The 20,515-nt window shown below is 39.2% G+C and overlaps 1 protein-coding gene across 11 annotated transcripts in view; it reads right to left on the bottom strand.

Annotated features, from left to right (window-relative positions):
• The window catches only part of hdac4 (histone deacetylase 4), a 498,261-nt gene that overhangs the window by 88,321 nt on the left and 389,425 nt on the right, over window positions 1–20,515 (bottom strand). For all 11 annotated transcript variants that reach the window (XM_072261459.1, XM_072261461.1, XM_072261453.1 and 8 more), the window contains one exon: window positions 16,571–16,837. In XM_072261459.1, coding sequence (XP_072117560.1) covers window positions 16,571–16,837 — 267 coding nt within the window. The remainder of the gene's footprint in view (window positions 1–16,570; window positions 16,838–20,515) is intronic.

A 20,515-nucleotide genomic window follows, 5' to 3' on the forward strand; every position in this document is an offset into this window, starting at 1 on the left:
CTTCATACTTATGACTGTGAGGCTAAACACAGCTCCAATGCCATATGCCAGTTTGTCGACGGCACCACTATCATTGGCCGAATCAAGTACATAGGTGATGAATCAGTACATAGCAAGGAGACTGAAAATCTGGCTGAGCTGTATCACAACCTCTCACTCAATGTCAGCAGGACCAAGGTGACAATTATTGACATCACAAGGAGGAAACTGGAGGTCCTTGTGATCAACCTCAAGTTTAATTATCATTCAACCATACATGAACACCCATGAATACAGCTAAACAAAACAGCTTTATTCCAGGGCCAAGGTGCAAAACACATCACCAATTCCAGCACGGACACTGCACCACACCACCTCCAGCACTCTGGTGGAGTGACAATTCTGGCGCCTCCTTTTGGGCGGCTGCAAACATGCAAGACCGCGGCTTGAGGCCTAGATCTTGTTACGACTGAAGCCTTGCAGCTTCCACACCATCTACCAATAAAGCAGTTAATCAGACTTAAGAGCATTCCATATTAGCAATGTCCAACAGGGTCCTATGATCACAAGAAAAGCAACTAAGATGATCATTCGCTGTTATACTGCACAGCACCTTTGCACACCTACTCTGACATCCCTCCAACAACATGGTCTGCACCAAGTCTAGTTCCTTCAGTTTCTCCACTGATGAACAACTCAGTGATAGGGTTTACATGCAGTACTTTAAGTTGTACTGTCCGTTGTGGTCTTGCCATAGCAAAAAAAAAGTTTAAAAAAGACAGTAACACCTTTGGTTGTCCTTGTAGAGGCTGCTGCATCAGAACGCATTGCCATCTTATCAGAGCCAGTCCTCATTGGGGATTCAGAAGTGAAGTGAGCCAGGAACTTTAAGTTCCTCAGTGTTATCATTTCAGGGGAGCTGTCCTGGGTCCAGCATGTAAGTGCTATTTCACAAAGGTATGGCAGAGCCTCCACTTTCCTAGAAGTTTGTGAAGATTTGGCACGTCATCTAAAACTCTGACAAACTTCTATTGATGTACGGTGGAGAGTATACTGACTGGTTTCATCAAGGCCTGGTATAGAAACACCAATGTCCTTGTATGGAAAAGCCTATAAAAGTAATGCATACAGCCCAGTCCATCACGGCTAAAGGCCTCATCACTACTTACAGGAAGTGTTGTTGCAGGAAAACAGCATCTATCATCAAAGACCCCCACCACCTAGGCCATACTCTCTCTCACTGCTGCCATCACGAAGAAAGTAAAGAAACCTCAGGACTTACACCACCAGGTTCAGGAAAAATTATTACCCAACCATCAGGCTCTTGAACAACAGGGGATAACTTCACTCACTGGATTGGATTCACTTTCAACGACTCTTCATCTCATGTTCTCATTGTTTATTGCTTGTTTGCTTATTTATCAATCTACCTATTTATTTATTTCCTTTTCTTTCTCCTTTTTGTATTTGCACAGTTTGTTAGGTTTGTTTTTGCTGTCCACCCTGTTAAGTTTGGTCTTTCATTGATTCTATTGTGTTTCTTGTAGTTACTGTGATTGTCTGCAAGAAAATGAATCTCAGGGTTTTATATGGTGACAAAAATGTACTTTTATAATAAATTTACTTTGAACTTTTTTAAAACAAAAGATCAATTCATCCTTTGCAATTCTGTTAAATAGATTGTGTGCAAATTTGCTTCTTCTTCCCACTCTACAATGTAAATGTACTTTATTTAAAATTTTGTTTTTGCTCTAAACATTTAGAACATTGCCTCTGGTTACACTCTTGATCCAAGCTGAGCAACTACCAAGAACACCTGCTGAGGCTTTGAAGTAAGTAGATTAATGGCTGACTCCTGCATGCTTTGAACTGTACACAGAGTAATTTGTAATCAAGCTAAACAGTGCTGCTCATCAGAGATAAAACAGATCCTTACTTTCCAAAATTAGAATATATACTTTACTAGATTTAAATATGATTTAAAATAAACAGCATGACCGTTTATAAAAAGAGAAAAACAAAATTGGGAGAAAGAGGACTACAGAATTACAGTAGTGAATTTGTCCTATTTCTTTACATTTGAAGTCCGAAATACCAGGAGTTGCTGTGAAGGACATTGGCTATGTTACTGGACATCGAAATTCAAACTTTTAAGGAAAACATGCATATTCATTCCCTACAGTTATTTTGTCATTAATAACTTCTTGTTTACTCAGCCCTCTGAACCATACTGTGATATCTAGAGTAATTCCCACTCTGTGGATTAGAGTGGCAAGATGTGTCAGAAGACAGGTAAAAAAGCAAGGCATCAATTTGCTCATTACTGTTAGACAGGACATAGTGTCCGGATATTGTCTGAAAACATGCAGTTACAGACTTCAAAAAATTTGGATAATTGGAGTCATAGTTGATTGCAAGCATTAAATAATGTTACCAAACATCAGAAGACGCAGCTTAAAATGTTTCAAATGTTTGTTTCATTATGTTAGGTATGTAAATGTACAGTTTACAATACTGATAAATGAAATAACTCAAAATGAAAAATCAAAATATTTTGCTTTGTGTTAAATACAACCTTGACCTCAAACACCAAACTCCTTTATATTTCAGACAAGTATTCCTATCTTTGGCCCTCTTAAGTTCTTTTCCCTCTTGGTGAAAGCTTGTTTGAAAAAAAATCCATACTGGTCTGGATCTTCCTGGTCCCATGATTCCTACCTACCTACATTCACAAAGCCCTGCTATGAACAGATGATCTTGCTGGCACCCTTGTGTTAAAAGGCAAAGTCCAGTCAATTAGTAGGTTCCAGGTGGCAAATAGCTGAAGCTCAACCCCTTGAAAAACTTTAACAAGGTTTGACAGAAAGGACAGCTCGGGGCAAACTTTTTAAGTTTTTACATGTCAAAAGATATTGTTTCAAGTATTTAGAAATGACTAGTTTTCATTTCTAGCATTAAAATAATTAGAATTATAAACATCAAGCCAGACAAAAAATCTCTACTATTCTCAGATAGGGTTTCCAATTCCAACCAGAATTGGAGAGGTAATTTTCCATGTAATTTTGGGTAATTCCAGCGGAATCAAATTCTGTCATAATGACAGATACAGAGGTTTCTTACACTCAACAGGTCTCAGATTGGAGCCTTTACGCAAGTTCAGGACTTAGTTCCATCCGAATAGCTAAACATGGTCAATGATTTTGCTTGCCATGGCCAGGAAGAATTAGCTCCATACATCAGGATTAGGCAGACCAAACAAATTTCTATCCAGAAATAGTTTGGTTTCTATGCAAGGCACTGACATCATCTTCAGAACAGCTGTGAGTTATTCGCATCTCAATACTGTTTAAATGAGAAGTTCCAAATGGCTATAAACACTGCCTAATTTTAATAAAACAGTTACTTTGACTCTATTTAAAATGTTTCAATTGTCAAACAGACATTTGTCTAGAAACGTTTTGAAGACACCAAATCTACTTATCGGTGTATGCGACCACACAGGTATCAATGCAGTTATCTGAAGTCCTTCCAGTAAAGTATGAAGCTCAATTGTGTATATAGTTACAGGTTGAGTACCCCTTATCTGAAATGCTTAGGGCCAGAAGTGTTTCAGAGTTAGGATTTTTTTTTGGGTTTTGGAATATGTAATAAGATAGCTTGAGATTGCCATCATTTCTGACTCTGAGTCTCTGTGCTGTCAGTAAGCAGTCTTGTTCATTACACATATGTAACAGTAAAATTATTACATACCATTAATATAATGAAAAATTAATGAGCGCAGCTTGTAAAAGCAGCACAGCAACATCGGGAGAATACCTGAATTAGCTGTTGAACAACAACAAACAACAGTAGGCTTTCAGCTTCACCAACGATGTCGTGTATTGATTAAAAGATTACAGTATAATGTATATATATTTTACTTTTTTTAGGCTTTATGTAAGGTACAAAACCAATCAGCATTGTAGACTTTTCTGGTGTTAGATTTTCACCAGTGATCATCTTTGCAAACTTATCAATGATTGTTCTCTACTGCTTTGTGATCAGTAGACACTTTATCTTTAAAATTTTTTACATCTTTAAAAATGTAATGCAGTGCCTTTTCTTAAAATTTTGCAACCAGCCTACTGAGTATTCAATTACCTTCAAGTTTTAGTCTGTGATAAATCTTTGCTTCTTTCATGATCAGCATATGATCACTCCGACATTTATGAATCCATTCTTTCAATACATGCGTGAGATCTTCATTATCCACTTTATGCAGTGTTTTTCTATTTTTCATTAACTTCTGTTCATTACATATGTGAGGTTACTTCTTAGAATGTCTGTGGTGTAAAGAGACTTGCGCATCACCTAGGACATTCCTAGCTCCTTGTGGAATTTCCATTTATGATGCCATCCATATCAGTGCTCAAAAAATTCTGCATTTTGGAGGTTTTTGGAGTTTGGAATTTTAGCTAAGGGGTACTCAACCTCTATTATGCCCTAAATGCTTTTATTCGGTTGATCTTCCAGGAACCTGCATACTTTAAGTACATTTACCTCTCAGAGGGTTTTAAAGACAATACCGTGTGTGTAACCAGTGAAGTACACCAACTTTAAATGCCAATATAACATCAGGAATAGAATATTCTTACAGATAGGGGTCACCATTGAGCTATCTTGCGGAGGGGTGGAATATAAAGAAGTTAAATGTCACAAGGGACCTAATATTAAAAGAAATACATAAATACATTATAAACCCAATTGGAAATCCTCACAGAAACCAACTGCAAAATATTTTCCTAGAATAGTTTGCAAACACTTAAGAGTATCTACTGTAAACAGAAATGCACAACAGCCTCAATGTATCATGTAAAGTTTATGTCGAAGACTCATAGCCCAAGCAATAAAAAAAATCATAAAATACATAACCTGGCATAATTGATCAAATGCTAGTTGGACTAAAGTTATACAATCAACCATGAAAATAATGTGTGGGAATAAGATCCCAAATCTGAGTAAGGCAAGTCAGAAACACACGAGGCTTGAGGTGGATGTGGTGGATTAAGGAACTACAGGAAAAATAAAGCTATTGCAAATTAAAATGTAGTTTAAGTACTTGATATGCCTTTGGACTCATAAACTGCCTAACCAAGGCTATCAACAGAAGTTAAAGATAGTGTTAGATCAAAAGAAAGATCCGATGATAACTGTCAAAAATCTGAGCCTTAAAAACATAGAAAACCTACAGCACAATTCAGGTCCTTCGGCCTACAATACTGTGCCGAACCTGTAATCACTTTAGAAATTACCTAGGGTTACCCATAGCCCTCTATTTTTCTAAGCTCCATGAACCTATTCAGGAGTCTCTTAAAAGACCTTATTGTATCTGACTCCACCACCGTCATCAGCAGCCCATTCCACAAGCCCATTCTGCGTAAAAAACTTACCCCTGACGTTTCCTCTGTACCTACTTTCAAGCACCTTAAAACCGTGCCCTCTCATGATAGCCATTTCAGCCCTGGGAAAAAGCCTCTGACTAACCACACAATCAATGCCTCTCATCATCTTATACACCTCTATCAGGTCACCTCTCATCCTCTGTCGCTCCAAGGAGAAAAGGCCAAGTTCACTCAATCTATTCTCATAGGGCATGCTCCTTAATCCAGGTAACATCCTTGTAAATTTCCTTTGTACCTTTTCTATAGATTCCACATCGTTCCTGTAGTGAGGAGACCAGAATGGAGCAATGTACTCCAAGTGGGGTCTGACCAGGGTCCTATAAAGCTGTAACATTACCCCTCAGCTCTTACACTCAATCCCACAGTTGATGAATGCCAATGCACCATATGCCTTCTTAACCACACAGCCAACTTGCGCAGCAGCTTTGAGTGTCTAATGGACTCAGACCCCAAGATCCCGCTGATCCTCCTCACTGCCAAGAGTCTTACTATATTCTGCCATTATATTTGACCTACCAAAATGAACCACCTCACTTATCTAGGTGGAACTCCATCTGCCACTTCTTAGCCCAGTTTTACATCCTATCGATGTCCCGCTGTAACCTCTGACAGCCTTCCACACTATCCACAGCATCCCCTACCATTAGGAATGGGAAATTTTCAGAATTCAGCGCAGAATGCAGAGATTGATTAGGAAAGAGAAAGCAGAATGTATAAAAATAAATCTAGCAGGAAACAAAAAAACATAGAAGTCACTATAGATAGGTGAAAAAGAAAAGATTGCCGAAAGTTAATCGTTATCCTTTACAGAACAAGATTGGAGAAATGGCCGAGAAATTTGACAATGTTTCTGCATTCATCATTACAAAAAAAACTACAGAAAACAACCTGGAAGGGTATCATCAATTTGAAATAGAAGTGAGGCAACATTTTTGCTTTCAAAAAGAAAGTTTTTTAAAACTCATCCTGCAGTTTAAGAGGGAGAAGATAAAGTCAGATGTATTAGTATTAGAATAGAGCAAAGGGAATTACAGAGGCATGAGAGAAGCTGGCCAAAGTTGATTGGAAGGGAACACTAGCAAGGATGATGACAGAACAACAATGGCTGGAATTTCTTGAAGCAATTTGGAAGGCACAGGGCAAGATGCATCTCAAAGATGAAATATTCTAAAGGGAGGGCAAGGCAACAGTGACTGACAACGTAAGTCAAAGACAGCATAAAAGCAAAAGAGAGGGCTTGTAATGTAGCAAAAATTAGTGGGAAGGTAGGGGATTCGGACGCTTTTAAAAATCAAAGGAAGGCAACTAAAAGAGCCATAAAAAGAGAAAAGATGAAATATGAAGTAAGCTACCCAATAATATAAAAGTGGATTCAAAAAGATTTTTTTCAAATATAAAGAGTGAAACAGAGATGAGAGTGGATATTGGACCACTAGAAAGTGGCACTGGAGATGTGGTAACGGGGGACAAAGAAATGGAAGACAAACTTATTAAGTACTTTGTGTTAGTCTTCACTGTGGAAAGCACCAGGCAGAATGCCAGAAATATGAGAGCGTCCGGGGCAGAAGTGAGTGTCGTTGCAATTACTAAGGAGATGATGCTTTAGAAACTGAAAAGTCTGATGGTAGATAAGTATCCTCAATAGACAGGATTACACAACAGGTTCTTAAAAGGTAGCTGAAGAGATTGTGGAGGCATCAGTAACGGATCTTTCAAGAATCACCAAATTCTGGAAATTCGCAAATGTCACTCCAATCTTAAAGAAGGGAGGGAGGCAGAAGAAAGTAATTTGTAGGCCAATTAGACTGTCTTTAGTAGTTGGAAATACATCAAAGTCTATTGTTAAGGATGAGGTTTCAGGGTGCTTGAAGGTACCTGACAAAATAGACCAAAGTCAGCATGGTTTCCTTAAGGACAAACTTTGCCTGACAAATCTGTTGGAAATAACAGGCAGGATAAACAAAGGAGACAGTGAATGTTGTTTACTTAGATTTTTGGAAGGCCTTTGACAAAGTGCCACACATGAGGCTGCTTAAAAGATAAGAGCCCATGGAATTACAGGAAAGATACTGGCATGTATAGAAGATTAGTTGACTGGTAGGAGGCAAAGAGTCAGAATAAAGGGGGTCTTCTTTGGTTGGCTGCTGGTGACTAATGGTGTGCTGCAGGGGTCGATATGGGGACTGCTTCTTTTCACATTATATGTCAATGATTTGGATGAAGGAATTGACAGCTTTGTGGCCAAGTTTGCGGGCAATACGAAGATAAGTGGTGGGGGGGCAGGTAGTGTTGAGGAAGCAGGGTGTCTGCTGAAGGACTTAGATAGATTAGGAGAATGGACAAAGAAGTGGCAGATGGAATATAGTGTAGGGAAGTACATGGTCATACACTTTGGTACAAGAGATAAAGGCATAGACTATTTATTAAATGGGGAGAAAAATCAACAAGGTACAAAGGGACTTGGGAGTCTTCCCAAAGGATTCCCTAAAGGTCAACTTACAAGTTAAGTCGGCGGTAAGGATGGCAAATGTAATGCTAGCATTCATTTTGAGAGGATTAGAATACAAAAACAAGGATGTAATGCTTGAAAGCCCTAAATAGAATGAGTGCGAGAGGATCTTTCCTATAGCAGGACCAGAGAGCACAGCCTCAGATTACAGGGACATCCGTTTAGAACAGAGATAAGGAAAAGTGTCTTCGGCCAGAGGAAGGTGAATCAATGGAATTCATTCCACAGATGGCTATGCAGGCCAAGTCATTGGGTGCATTTAAGGTGGAGGTTGATAGGTTGGCAATGGCCCAGTTCTGCTTCTATGTCTTATGCTGTACCCAGAGGGCTCTGGAAGCTGAGTTGTTGTGTTTACTCAGAACAGAGACTGAGAGATTTCAGGGCCTTGAGGGAAATGAGGGTTGTAGGGACAATACTGGAAAATTGTGTTGGCACGTGGCCAAGTGGTTAAGGCGTTCATCTAGTATTTTGAAGGTTGCTAGTTTGAGCCTTGGCTGAGGCAGCATGTGTGTCCTTGAGCAAGGCACTTAACCACACATTGCTCTGCGGCGACACCGCTGCCAAGCTGTATGGGTCCTAATGTCCTTCCCTTGTACAACATTGGTGGCGTGGAGAGGGGAGACTTGCAGCATGAGCAACTGCTGGTCTTTCATACAACCTTGTCCAGGCCTGCGCCCTGGAAACGTTCCAAGGCGCAAATCCATGGTCTCATGAGACTAATAGATGCCTATAAAATTTAAAAAAACTGGAAAATTACACCAAATTAGATCAGACATTACCTTAACAAAAGGATTTATGAATCCAGAACAGGCTATGGATTGGTCCAAGGGATACAGCAACACAGAGCTAAGATCAAGAAATCACAATGAAGAAAACTCCATGCAGTTCATTTGATGAACAATTTCAGGTGATGTATGTTAGTCAGACACTATATTAACATCCTAATCCTGAATTTTGCAAAAACTGATATTGGTTGGATTGAAGACAATATTTTGCTTATTTATTCAATGGACATTATACAATGGGCTTGTAGGTTATTCAGGAAGGGTTATGCAGTTGGGCTAGAAGCTTTCCTCTTTGATACATAACTTTGCAGATGTCATTATTTTAAAATAAAGTATTGCAGTCAAATTATTACTGCATGCAGATCATGAGATAAATTATATCAGAAGATCTCATATTTTCAATGCTTAAGAAGCCATTTGGTCCGTTGTCTATGCTAGCTCTTGGGGAAATCTCATTACAACACAATCTCTTCACATATCTATCTCCTGACACCTACCTAAATAAGGGGAAGTACACAGAACCAAATTAACCTACCACCTGTAACATAGGAGGAAACTGGATCTCACAAAATAAACTCACATGGCCATAGGAAAAGCATATAAATTCTATGACAACATTACCAGAAGTCAGTATCAAACTGTGGTTGCAGCATTTGAGAGGCAGCAGAACTACTTGCTGTGCCACTCCAGTGGTAGCTCCAGAGTTAGGAGCTGCAAGTAAACAAACAGAAATCATTTCATATGGAAAGTCTCAAGAAAACGTGCATTTATTTACATAGAAAACCTATATAAATGGTAAGATTTGTTATATAAAGCTATTTACAACAAATAATTGCATTCACACTTTACGTATTGCAAGAATAGTCCAAGAAATGACAGGAACAGACAATCACCATTTAGACTGAGTACATATCTTCTCACATATTTTCTTCATAACCTCAACAATCTAACATGCTCTCTAGAGATCCAGATTACTAGATACCAGTCTGTCACAGATACTTGAGGACACATCTTTGGTCAAAGACCGCAGTTACACATTCAGGAACCTGGGCCCAAAACTTCCATCGCCATGAGTTTGCTTATATGGATCAAAGCCAGCCCAAAAAAAACAGCTGAACTGAATAAACACATGAAGCCAAGAAGTGTTTATCTTTGTCACAGACCACACATCATTCATGGTTCAGAGTGCGCAAGTGCAAAACATCTTTCACTGCTGATTGTACTCAGGGGAGTCTCATATTTCCAAGATTTACAATTAGAAAAAAGCAGCAGGTAGCAGCAACAGAAATCCACCAAGTCAGCTGATAAAGTGGGATCTGTCTTTTGCATTTATGTAATTGTGCTAAAAGTATGAATCTCTAAAATTAAAGGGTGAACTTTTACTCAGAGCCACTAAAGGAGAAAGTACATCATCCCTAACTGAAAGAGTCATGGGCTTGGCAGAATGAATAGTGTGAAACTACCTGCTTGGATGAAAAGCAATGACTGTTCTGTGAAGAGATGACAAGGATCAGTGTACTCACCATCATCATTTATTCCTCAACAATGAATAGCATGCTGAACAAATAACAGTAACTTTGTGTATCTGCATATGTCCCATTAAATACAACTATCCAGCAGAACACCTCATACTCACAGAAGATACATCTTGCACAAAGCACTTGCATCCTTTCCAATGTCTTGGGAAACCCAAGTACAGGGAATTTCATTAGGTGGAGGTGTTTAAACTCTATGCTTTAAAACTGAATAATTACTGATGGCATTGAAGTCTATTCATGAGATTGAGTGTTTCAGTTAGCAGATCCCATGACATGATTAGTCCACAGTTCAAGGAAGCACTGACTGAAGGGACTGAGAGACTCCTTAAAGAAGACCATTCAGGTATTCTGGAGATCACTGATATATTATCATCTTTTGCAGGTATTCAATTTCAAATACTAATGGAGGAGAACTTTTGTTATTATGATTTTCCTTGAGGGAATATAGTCAAGAGCCAAGACCATAATAACATAAGTGGCTCAATTATATACGTAGGAGGAGAAAAGTTACAAGAACAACAATTATAAGAACTTTGATAGTTATGGCAGAGGAGTAATGTTTCTAAGGCTGCAGAAAGATTCCAATATTGTATTCTCTTTGGTGAGTGTCAAAAAGCTATCACTGAACAGCTGCAAAACAGTCTGTCGCAGGAAGGTGAAAAACTACAGACAGACTCCATATTAGATACAATGCCTCATGGAGGAAAAGGTTTGCAGGATGATTTTAAGGTACTAAGAAAGTGGTTAAAAATGGTACCTCAAAGACTTCAAAATAATATAGGTCACATGCACCCCCTGTTTTAAGTAAAATTAACATTCACCCTATTTTCTTCTTGGGAGACATGATAATAGCTGCAGAATGAACAAAACAGTAATATAATCAAGTGCATTATATTGAGGCTGCACTGTAATGTCTGGATTGCTCCTAGTGCCATGTGCCAATAAGCGCAGAAATAGTGCCATGCAGGCATATGTGCGAGTGCAGAGGTGGCACAGATGGGAGGAGTTTAGAATCTTGGGGCACCAGGTCCAGTTCTGGGTACTGTGAGACATCCAGATTAGATAGGTGGTTCTGTCAATAGTTTTACAGACTGGATTTGCTGATGCTTTATCAGGGGAATGGAAAACTGAGAAAAGACTCAGAACAAAGTAAAACAAAATTAGATACAGAATGCAGAATATAGCAATATTGAAAAATAGGCCAAAAAGGAGTCATGCTATGGCAAATGATACACATAGAAATCTCCAAGAAATTTGGATGAACAGGGCAAAAAAGCTGAAGGTATGAACAGCCAGATGGAAGTATAATTATCTTTTATTGAAAAATGATTTAATGAGGGCAAGACTGGCAGTTCAACATTCCTGGTTACAGGGTTTTCAAATGATGTGGAGCAGAGGATAAAATAGGGCAGGTTGGAGGCAAGTTCGGTTAAATAAATTGTGAAACAAAATATTATGTTGTGAAGATCATAAGATGAAGTGAGATGGACTGAACAAAGTAGGATGAAATTATACGGTTAGGAGTGTGCAACAGACAACAGTTTGAGGGAGATCCAAGCAAGTTTATAGAAACACTTCTGGAGAAAGTAAAAGCGCTAGGACGATAAAAAGTGATGTATTTAAATTTCCTTCATATTAATTAGTCAGTCCTAAGGGTGCACAGGGCACACGCAACATTTCTGATTTACATTCAATTCTTTTTTTCAGTCATATATACTAAACTCAACAAGAGGGGGTGCTGTTCTAGAGCATAGAACATTATAGCACAGTACAGACACTTTGGTCCAGGATGTTAATCCAAACTTTTAACCTACTCTGAGATCAATCTAACCTTCCTTCCCATTGGGCCCTCCATTTTTCTTTCATCCATAACCTATCTAAGTCTCTTAAATTTTCCTCATGAATGTGCCTTGACCTCTGGCAGCACGTTACATGAATCGTTCACTGTACAAAAAACACACCCCCTATACTTTCTTCCCATGACCATAAAATCACGCCCCCTTGTATTAGTTATTTCCACCATGGGAAAAAGTCTCCGGCTGTCCACTATCTATGCCTTTTATCATCTTATACATCTTTATCAAGTCACCTCTCATTCTCCTTCACTCCAAAGAGAAAAGGCCCAGCTCAGTCCACCTATCCCCATATGACATGCTCTCTAATCTGGGTAAATATCCTCTGCACCCTCTCTAAAGCTTCCACACCTTTCCTAAAATGAGGGGACCAGAACTGAACACAATACTCCAAGTGTGCTCCAACTAGAGTTTTAAAGAGCTGAAACATTACTTTGTGGGTCTTGAACTCAGTCTCCCAACAGATGAAGGCCAACATACCATATCCCTTCTCAACCACCCTATCAACTTCTGTGGTAACTTTGATGGATCTAAAGACCTGGACCTCCAGATCCCTTTGTTCTTCCACACTAATAATCCTGCCATTAACTCTGTACACTACCTTCAAGTTCAACCTCGCAAAGTGCATTTACTTCCCTGCACTTAATTTTATTCAATAAAACTGGGTACAAGGAGGAAGGATTTTTGTTATAGTGATCATAATTCAGTTAGATTTAGCATAATTATATAAAAGGACAAAAATAAAAAAAGACCAAAGGTATTAAAACTGGTGAGTATTAATTGCATCACCTTGTACACAAGAAATGCAAGTTTGAACCTCACCACAGGGCATATCAATGCTGGCTGCTGCAATCAAAGAGGTCATAGCTAAACTGGCAACTGTCGATCAACAAACTAGGTTCCCCAGACTTAGTGATAAAATTTCATCAGGCAGCATGCTAGAAACAGCCGATGAAGCACTACTCACAAATGCAACCTCCAACATAACTGACACTAATTACCTGATATCTCCATCTGCAGCAGCAGTCCTGGAGGTTCTGGGCCACCAAATGAAATACAGTGGAGAGTACTGTTATAACCTCTCATGGAGACAACGATTCGAAGCTCAGATGAAAACCACAAGGCTGGAGGTCAGTAGACTAACTGAGCTGCAGAAAGGTGGGAGGACCAAAGACTCACCTCGGCTACCAAGGAAGTAAAGACTTATGTCCATAGCTGAAGCCCTGGATACTGTCAAGCAAGGGTTAACAACTCTGGCTACCAGACTAAAGAGATCCACTAATAACGCAATAACGCAGAGGCCAAGCGAATAAAATGCACTCTTTTCCAAATAACCAGGAAAGGTATTTGCACAGTTCCAGAGCAACATCATGACAGTACCTGAACCAACCCAAACAGCAAGTGAGGAGTACTGGAAGGGTATATGGGAGAAAGAAGCATCACAAACACCAGTGCCCAATGGCTTAAAGACCTACAAGCAAGCTTCTGCAATCTCCTAGAGGAAGAACCAGTCACCATCACAGTAGTAGTTGTCCAGCAACGGATAACAGGTATGAAGAACTGTACATCACCAGGGCCTGGTATGATCCATGCCTATTGGCTGAAGAAACTAACAGCATTACATATACAGCTGGCAGCTCAAATGAACCAGCTGCTTGAAGCAGGCTCCCACCCTGACTGGCTAACTCAAGAAAGGACAGTACTCATGATGAAGCATCCTCACAAAGGAGTAACACCATCAAACTACCGGCCTATAACCTGCCTGTCAACACATGGAAGTTCCTATCAGTAATCATAGCCACCAAACTGAAAGAAAACATGTGTAAAATCCTGAGCCATGCTCAGAGGGGAATTGTTAATGGAATCAGAGGCTCCAAGCAGCAATCACTGGTAAACAAAGCATCAGGTGAGACTACAAGACCAGGCAAGCCAACCTAAGCATAGTCTGGATTGACTGCCAGAAAGCATACGACTCAATGCCCCACACATGGATCCTGGAGTGCCTGTCTTTGCACCAGGTCAACAAGACACTAAGGACCTTCATCAAGAACAATGGGCCATTGGAGGACAATGCTAGAAGTTAACTCAAACCCAACAGCGCAAGTGACCATTGGATGTGGAAGATACGAGGGTGATGCACTATCCCCACTGCTGATCTGCAGTGAACCCCCTTAGCCAGACTATTTCAAAGAGTGGATATGGGACAGGTTCAAGAGTGAAGTGACCATCAGCCACCTCCTGCACATGGATGACAGCAAGCTGTATGCAGAAATGAAAGACATTGACTTACTGATCCACCTGACAAGGGTGTTCAGCAGAGACATCTGGATGTCACTTGGACTGGAAAAGTGCAGCTGGATGGTAGTGAAAAGAGGCAAACTCATCAAGATTGATGGATTCGAGTTACCTGAAGGCCATATATCAGAGGTACAGGACAGCTACAAATATTTGGGGATTCTGCAAGTGCATGGAAGCCATGATGAGGACACAAGGAAGGCTGCAACATTCAAGTACCTCCAAAGAGTGAGACAGGTCCTAAAAAATCAGCTGAATGGGAAGAACAAGATCAGAGCCATTAATACATTCACCCTACCGGTCATCAGAAACCCAGTCGCAATAGTGTGCTGGTCATCGAATGAACTGGAAGCCGGTGACATCAAGACCCAGAAACTACTAACGATACATGGACGATTGCATCCAAAGCCCAAAATTCAGCGACTATACACCCACTGGAATAAAGGAGGAAGGGGACTTGGAAGTATCAAGCCCCCAGTCCTGGAAGAAATGTAAAACATTCATGAGTGTGTCCGGAAGATGACCCCAAGGACGACCTGCTGGGAGAATACCTCAGACAGCAGGTAGGGGATATGGAAATGGAAGTGGGTGAAGCAGAGCCAGAAGACCAGAGGCCATGGCAGGACAAAGCAATGCATGAAATGTACGATTACCAGGTATCAGAGGTTGCTAATACAAGAAAATCCTACCAATAACTAGAAATGGCAGGGCTGAGGGACAGCACAAAGGTGCAGAAGAACAGGCACTGAGCACAAGAGCAACACAAACAGGGGTCTATCACACCAGAAGAGACCCAAGAAATAGACTGTGCAAGGAATCCACTGAAACCATCTAGCACATTGTAGCAGGGTCCAAGATGCAGACAGGGACAGCATACAATGAACACCACAACGAAGCTGCAGGAATTGTGTACGGGAACATCTGCACTGAGTATGGATTGGGCACTCCTAAATCCAAATGAGAAACACCGAGAAGGTAGTGGAGAATGACAGAGCTAGGATCCGATGGGACTTCCAAATACAGACTGATATGCAGGTACTGGCCAACCAACCAGACATAGTAATACTGGACGAGGACCAGAAGAAAGCAATAGTAATAGATGTGGCAGTCTCAAATGACAGTAACATCAGGAAAAAAGAATTTGAGAAACTGGAGAAATACCAGGGGTTTAAAGAGCAGATAGAATGGATGTGGACAGTTAAAGCCAGAGTAATCCCAGTGGTGATAGGAGCATTTGCAGCTGTGACACCTGGACTGGAGAGTGGCTCCAACAAATCCCAGGAACAACATCTGAGACCTCGGTCCAGAAGAGTGCACTACTAGGAACAGCAAGGATACTGCACCAAAACCTCAAACTCACAGGCCTCTGATAGGGGACCTGAGATTGAGGGAAAAATACACATACACACCACCCATAAGAGGTGAGAAAAAAATAATAAGAGTTATGCATGATTTATTTTAAAATAAAAGTTCAGAAAAACTTTAATAACATCTCTGTATTTTGAAGGAACACAAGGCTGCATCCTTAGACCATTTGCGTGCAGCTCACTCTTTGAACAAAGACAATCCCTCAGCTCTAATCTGCCATGCTGCTGCACTGGGAGCTGGGTTCCCACTGTAAGAAGGCCAGAGGTGGAGTCAGCAATTCTGGAGTGTAGATATTACTGCAAACTTCTCTAATATTGTAAATTATCTTTGTATATAAAGACCCCACTCATTCCCAGAGTTACCTTAAGGATATAAAAAAAGTGTTTCTTCCTTTTTTTTCCTTCTCCTGTTCCCTTGCATAATCCATTTCTATTTCACTCTAGGCATATTGCATCGATTAAATATTTCAAAGGTCATTTCCTGTTTTCTTAAAATTCTGCCCCTCAGAAAATGGATTCTACTACGTGATTGGGTCAGGAAGCTAAGCTAGTTAACTGGTTCCCAGATGACAGAAGTACCGGATTCCCTGCACTTTTTTGACCCAATTACTGCAAAGTGCAGTACAAAAAGCCCAAAGACAATCTTTAGTAAAGATCATTCACACATGACTGAGCAATAAAATATTAACCTGAAAAAAAATCTGAATTTCCCTTATCTTTCATTTCCACATAACGTAGCTGAACTTGTACAAAAAGTTGACAATTACACGATAAACTTTATGTTTGCTAAAACATATAACTACCTGTCTGAAAAGTAGCTCCTGTTGTTGTTCCGCCTGTCTCTTTCTTTGCTCCAGCTCCAGTTCCTCTCGTTGGTCATCATCATCATCACTTTCTATTGGTTCTTGTTTGACCTGCACCACTTTGCTCATAGTAGCTGACTCACTCTGGTCGATCCCCCTTTCGGAATACTGTTCTTCTGGCATGGCCTGGTGCTCTCGGAGCTCCTCTTCTGTTTCTTCAGGGTGACTTTCATGCTGTCTGGGCTGCTCGCTAGGTTTTGGAATCAGCTGTCAAACACGTACAGTGGAAATGTTAAATTCTTTAAGCGTCATAGTCAATTTTTTTAATAACAGAAACCATCTGTCTCTAAGTATTAAATCTCCAATTTGAACAAAAATGCATTTTTCAGGATTGAGAAATTCCTTCCCATATGAGCCTCTTAAAATTATTTTGGTGTAAACCTGAATAATATTTTGATAATCATATATCCTTTAATTTTATAAATTACCCATCAACTGAGCATATTGTCAAGTCAATGCAAGCTCAATGTGAACATAAAACATGCAAATGTATATCATAAACTCAATGCTCCAGTTGAGGACTAAGACGATATTTTATCTCACTGCACACTAATAAATCTTAACTACTTACAATAAACATTACAATAGCTTAATAAGGGAATCCTAATGCTGTAGTCTGAAATTAGTATTCCACTTAAAACAATCTTCAAAGACAAGTCTTGAGAGATTTAATTTAAAAGTACAGAAATTAATTACCGTTCACTGTGTTGTTGAGTTGCAACCACATACACCAACATTTTATTGTTGGTTTCTATTCCAAACAACCTTGTTAATTGGAAGGATCAGTAATAACTGAATTACTTTAAAATTTGTATAACATTCAACTTAGCGTAACAAATATATAATATTTGTATGTACTTATGATAACTGCCAAAAAACTATTGGGATGAACTGACCTGCTATGGCTAATTGTCATGCAATAGGATCTGATAATTTTTAGGCATGGCTTATAATTAGTAAATAACATTTCCAAAGAAGTTCTAGGTATTGACCAAATCCAACAACAACTAATGATATATTCTTGCCATTCAATGGCTATACCATTGTCAAATCCTCCACTAAAATTTTATTTAGAGATGCACAGTAACAGGCCTTTCCATCCCAACAAGTCCATGCTGCTTAATTGCAAATATGTGACCAATTAACCTACTAACTTGAGCATCTTTGGAATGTGAGAGGAAACCAGAGCACGCGCAGAAAACACATGCAGTCATGGGGAGAACATACAGACTCCTTAAAGACAGAAACAGAATGGAACCCAGGTCGCTGGTGCTGTAACAGAGGTATGCTAACTTCTACACTATTTTGTGGTTCAGCACTGACTCCAAACATAACTGGACCAGTTAAATAAACAGTGTCCACCATAATGGTCAAAATGCCGTCCTGCAGTGGGTGACTTGTCTTCTAGCTACCCAAAGCCTTTTTGGCACCTATGAGACACGTGCCTTGAGTGTGATGGAATACTCTCCAACTGCACTGACTGCAAATCTAACAACACAAGTAATTTACCTTTTTGTCTTCATCTAGGATTATGTAGCACATTTGACTTTATTTTGCATCATTTTAAACTTTCATTTCCTCCACTGTAAACACAACGTGTACCAGCCCTAAATTTATATATTTATAGGTACTTGGAGTGACACCTGTAGACAAGAATGAGGATAGAAAGCTTCCCACCAAAGAATGTCCCAATGAAGTCACATATCCTGTAAATATCTGCCATTCTTTCATAGCAACTGGATCAAAATGCTGTAAATCCCCAACGTACCACATAGTCCAGAACAGTTCAAGTTTGTGTTGTGTGGAAAAAAAACTTGTTTTCCAAGAACAATTAAGTATACTTGTTAAATGTTGGTTCTTCCAGTGATGCACCATCCCATGAATTGATTGAAAAACTACTGAACTGGTCAAAGACAGAGTAAAGATAACAGGCAAATACTTCCACCACTACTTTGTGCTTACATTTTATTTCACAAGGATGGGTGTTGGGGCTGTAACTATTCACTTTCCTTAGAAAAAAGTTATACAAGTTATGAATTAATTAATATAGCCAATATTTCCAGTAACAAAAAGACATGCAGCATTATAAGCAGTGTATATAGGTGAACAAAATATGTTAGATTAAATAAATGGATTATGACAAATATTATCACCTACTTTGAATGCAAAAAGGACAGAACTTGATGCTATTTAAATGGTAAATAGCTGAGTTTAAATATATTTATTTTAATAAGAAATATAGTGTGGAACAGGCCCTTCTGCCCCAACAAACTGTACCATCCATCAATCCACCAATTTAACCCTAGGCTAATCACAGGACAATTTACAATGACCAATTAACCTACTAACTGGCACATCTTTGGAATGTGGGAAAAACTGGAGCAGCTGGAGGAAACCAACATTCTCACCGGAAGGATGCACCAACTTTTTACAGAGAACACTGGAATTAAACTCCGACACCCCCAGTTGTAATGGTGTCATGCTAAGCGCTATGCTACCATGACACCTCCTTATCTTTATAGTCAGATACAATGAGTTAACAGGTTTAATGAAATGCTGGATTTTATACCTAAATAACTGAAAAACCAGAGGCTAAATATTTTATGAAAGTCATACACATCCTTACATAGAATGCAATTTAATGAACACTATAACAGTTCTGGCCACCATACTCAGGGAGGCAATGGAGACACTGAATGATATCTGAGTTGCAAAGAAGAGTATGAGAAAGGGAATACACACATCACAGCTGTAATCATTTTAGAAAATTAAGGGGATTTTAATTTGAGCTTTCAAGATATTAAATTAACCAAAGGGAAGAGAAAAACTATTTCCTTTGCTGAGGAGGTTTGGTTTAAAAATTAAACTTAAGCTAAATAGGATTGGCACGCAAAAGATGGCTGACAACTTCAACCCACTTGAAAATAATATTTGCCAAGAGCTAACTGTTAAATTTTAAATCTGAGATAGAAGACTTCTGTGATATTTGATAGCAGAACAGTCTTGAAGGATAACTGGCATGGTTTTGCACCACTGAGATAAAGGATATTAGTATTACTGTAAAAAGCTGCTAAAATGTCAGTAGCATTTTTATTTGTACAATCTTAACTACAGGTAACAGGTAAACCTAAATATGTGGTAAAATAATTAAATTCTGCAACTCCTATGTGCTTTAATCCTCCTACTCTCTCTCCTCATTTCTTTTTGCCTTTAATAATTTTGAAACCTGCTTCTTTGGCATCCTGGTAGTAATTATTAATTTTAAGAAACAAATACATCATGTTTCTTATATCTGTGTAAAAATGAACCAACAAAAAATGCTTATGGCAGTGACACAACAAAGTGCAAAATGCACATTATTTCCATGAGGAGGTATGTGTTTATGACTGACAGCATTCATGCAACTAACCATGAAACACAGTAAGGATTAAAAACAAAACTACTCCAACTTGACAAGATATTCAAGTGTTCTAGCTTTGGGAATCACTTAAGTGACCTCTAATCCTTCCCCTTAGGCTCAAGATGTGCTTTACAGGTGTCTAGTGAGGATGACTCTGTTAGGTACTGCATGCATGCATAGCCCCAAAACACATACACACTTTAAACATCGTCACAATGAGTAACACCAGACAGAATAACTTTCACTGCTTAAGATGAAGCTTTCTGAATGATTATCTATGCATCATAGAAAACCGAACCAATAATTAAAGAAGGCAGTAGCTTTAGAAGCCACATTAATAACATTTTGTAAGGACATTAATTACCAAAAGGCATTTTAATTTTGACTGACTCAAACAAATAAAATAAATGACAGGATGCTACCTGTTTTCTGTTATCCTAACAACCATTTAACAGAAGGAAATTCAAGTTCCTAGCCAGTGATTC

Source organism: Mobula birostris, chromosome 6, assembly GCF_030028105.1.
Source record: "Mobula birostris isolate sMobBir1 chromosome 6, sMobBir1.hap1, whole genome shotgun sequence".
Taxonomy (NCBI): domain Eukaryota; kingdom Metazoa; phylum Chordata; class Chondrichthyes; order Myliobatiformes; family Myliobatidae; genus Mobula; species Mobula birostris.